Source organism: Clytia hemisphaerica, unplaced genomic scaffold (genome assembly GCF_902728285.1).
Source record: "Clytia hemisphaerica strain Z4C2 unplaced genomic scaffold, Clytia hemisphaerica genome assembly, whole genome shotgun sequence".
NCBI classification, from domain to species: domain Eukaryota; kingdom Metazoa; phylum Cnidaria; class Hydrozoa; order Leptothecata; family Clytiidae; genus Clytia; species Clytia hemisphaerica.
This window is the reverse complement of record NW_027103473.1, coordinates 117,086-120,160: the sequence shown is the minus strand read 5'-3', so window position 1 is coordinate 120,160 and position 3,075 is coordinate 117,086. Positions and strand designations below refer to the sequence as shown.

Sequence of the window (3,075 nt, the reverse complement as noted above, 5' to 3'; positions counted from 1 at the left end):
AAAAAGTACGGTAGTAAAAAACGAACAAGATTTTAACCATTTCATAATTCACAAGAGACCTTTTCAGGGTTGTATTATTTAAGATAAAGAAAAAGTGGCGCGAAAAGGCTAATTGAAATTTACAAACGAACAACTAAACATGATTGAGCAAGCTAAACAACAACTATTAGCTCTTACCAAAAACAAAATCAATAAGGCCGAACAAAAGTGAGAGTGATCTTATTCTAATGGAAAGTATAGCACTAAGTTGAGGGTCTTTTTGTCAACGATATGAGGAAAGAGAGGATGAAAAAGTAGTTTTATTCTGAAATCAAGACAACCGAAAATGAAAGCGAACTAATTAGTTTTTTTTGTGGAAAGTAGACTACTGTAAAACAACATGAAAGGATAACAATAGCCAAATTACTAATATTAAAAAAAAACTTGAAAGTCATTACAGACCCATTATGATAAGTGGAAACAGAGACAGCACCATAGGAAAAATTTTCACAGTCGTGTTCACAGTGTCAAACCTTCTAAACTAAACTTGAAGAGCACTTTGTTCGAGCAAAATTACTCTTCAGAAGAATCCTTAGGTGGTTCTGCAAAATACTTATCAAAATAGGCTTCATAATGACTTTCAAGTTCCGCAATATTAGTAATTTGGTTATTGTTATCCTTCTGGACAACTCCCAAAATATACTTACTTTCCACATCGCCGTAAGTCTTTCTTTTCCAATTAAACATAAGTTCATTCGCCTTTGTCTTGATTTCGATTAAATCCACCTTTCTATCCTCTCCTTCCTCAACGTCCTCCGTTACCTCAGCCAATCCAAGGCGCGTGTTCCAAGCCACTGCAACATACTGTCCTTTTGAAATTTTGGGTGGATATGACTTTAATAGGAGGGACGATCGTTCTTGCTCTATTAGTTCTTGCTCAATTGGTTCTTGTTCGGCCAGTTCTTGAACAGCTTGCTCGATTATGTCCCGTTGTTCGTCCGTAAATGTTTGGTTTTGATTTGCCTCCTCTTGCCTCCTCCTTTTTCTGTTCTGTCTGTATTGGTACACAGACACACCCTCTGAATCAGCCTCTTTCCTTGAAAAGAAACGAAAAAAAGGAAATATTACAGTTTCGATGAAAAGCCTTTTCCCAGACTCCAAAAATGAAAATTTTGGAAAATGAAACTGAAAAATAATCTTGAGTTTTAATCTTAAGACTAGAACCGTTCTTAGAATGTTCGACATTTGTGAACAATTTCATGCAGTTTCCAAAGAAAAATTAGGTTAAAAATGCAATAAAATGTTCTTATAAAAGAACTTGTAGACAGAAGTTGAAAAAACAAGCCTCCCTGAGTAGTAAGTGATTATGCTGTGGTAGAAATAGACTTACTGTTCTTTTTCAGAATATCTTTTCCCAGCTAATATTGACGAAAGCTTCTTGCTCAGTTCGGTTGAAGCGTCCGGGTGTTGCTTGGCCGATATTTTCAAGGTTTGCATTATCTGTATAGAGAAAAGAAAGTGTTATATATATATAAATATACAAGATGAAATACAAATGAATACTCAATCAAAGGCTACTAAACAAACTCTACTTAAAACACATCCCTGTATCATAGTTCCGGTGGACCCCCACACCCTCTGGAAAACATGGTCAAAAAATCGTCCTGGTAAAATAGAAAGCACCAGAATTTCAATTCTACTGGGGAATTGCCCTATAATTATAAATCCCCATTTGAAATTGCATTGAAAAGATCCAAAACCATCACCACTGGCATTATAGGAATTCCTGAGAAAAAGTTCCACTGGGGCACTGAGACAGGGGTGTTAAAACATACCCAATTGACAGCTTTCTTTTTGTAATATGTGTTCTTCACATTCTCCATACCAATACCAATTTTGAATCGATCCAGAGCAACATTAGCAATATTCTAGAAAAAAGAAAAGGTTGTTCGTTATTTTTGGTAGACGCAAGAGCCTCGGTGTCAGGTTGATCAACTATTTTATCTGCTAATCAAATTCTTTACTAAATGGAGACCTTTTTGACAGAAAATTCCTTTGTTTACTTGCCATTTTTTCGTGATTTCCACGTATGATTTTGCTAATTTAAGAGAATCAAGTGAAAATTACCATGAAACTAATGTCACAACATTCAATAATATTCTAAAAATTCCTCCCAGCAAAGCGAAAAAAATCTTACTAGTAATTTATAAAATATTACTAAAAGACACTAAACAAATTCGAAAATTTATGAACAGTCCAGGCTGACACAAAATTTATTGGTTCTTATAAAAAAAAGCGTGTAAACCGTGAAATAAAATACCAAAATACATGTTTTTTATAAGCATACAAAAATCCGAAAACAGGCTCAGAGATGCTTAGGTCGAAAGTTTATTAGGCTGAAAAAATGCTTGAGGGATGCTTATATCCTAATACTTAATACTGCTTATATGCTGCTACACCCATACTACAAAGTAGCAAATACTTTTTCATAGGCTCGAGATAATGCTTAGCATATGCTTAATTTTTCCCCCATCTGAGCCTAGATATGCTTACAAGTGTAATGCTTATAAAATAAACATGTAATCCCAGAAATTCTTAAAAAGGAATCCTTTACTTTAATTTTAACACAAAGGGCTTTGAAGGGAGAAAGGTGAAACCTACCACGTAAACAGGGTGTGCAGCACTGTATTTTGGCGACTTTTTGTCAATGAAGTCCCGGTAATCGTAGGTTACCTCTTTACACATGCAAAAAGGTACAACATCTTTCCACTTAGCATAAAATTCAAAAAGTTCGTCATAAGATGGTTTGCCTTTGGTCGTGTCGGCAGTCTCTTGATCTTCATCGTCCGAATAATTGAAATCGATAGTTTGCTGGAGGGAAGCTGCTGGAGGGGTGTGTAATTGTTGTTGTTGTTGTTGAAGCTGATTGTTGTTAGGTAGAGTGGCGGAATGAAGTGCTTGCATGATCCAGTTGTTGTTGGTTGGTTCTTGCAGCAGTGCTCTGTAGCTGGATACTTGGCGTAAAAATTCTGGTGAAATACCGGCTGACGAATGTGGTGATGTTAAAATTTGTTGTTGTTGTTGGTTGGCAGACAT

General features: G+C 35.7%; 1 protein-coding gene across 1 annotated transcript; it reads right to left on the bottom strand.

The window, feature by feature from the left end:
* Positions 1-511: 511 nt before the first annotated feature.
* On the bottom strand, positions 512-3,075 carry LOC136798399 (uncharacterized). The gene is made up of 4 exons (XM_067055006.1): positions 2,641-3,075; positions 1,815-1,907; positions 1,370-1,479; positions 512-1,075 (listed from the first exon to the last, which is right to left on the bottom strand). Exons 1-4 carry the CDS (start codon positions 3,073-3,075, stop codon positions 553-555), a joined length of 1,161 nt encoding a protein of 386 aa, XP_066911107.1. The 3' UTR covers positions 512-552.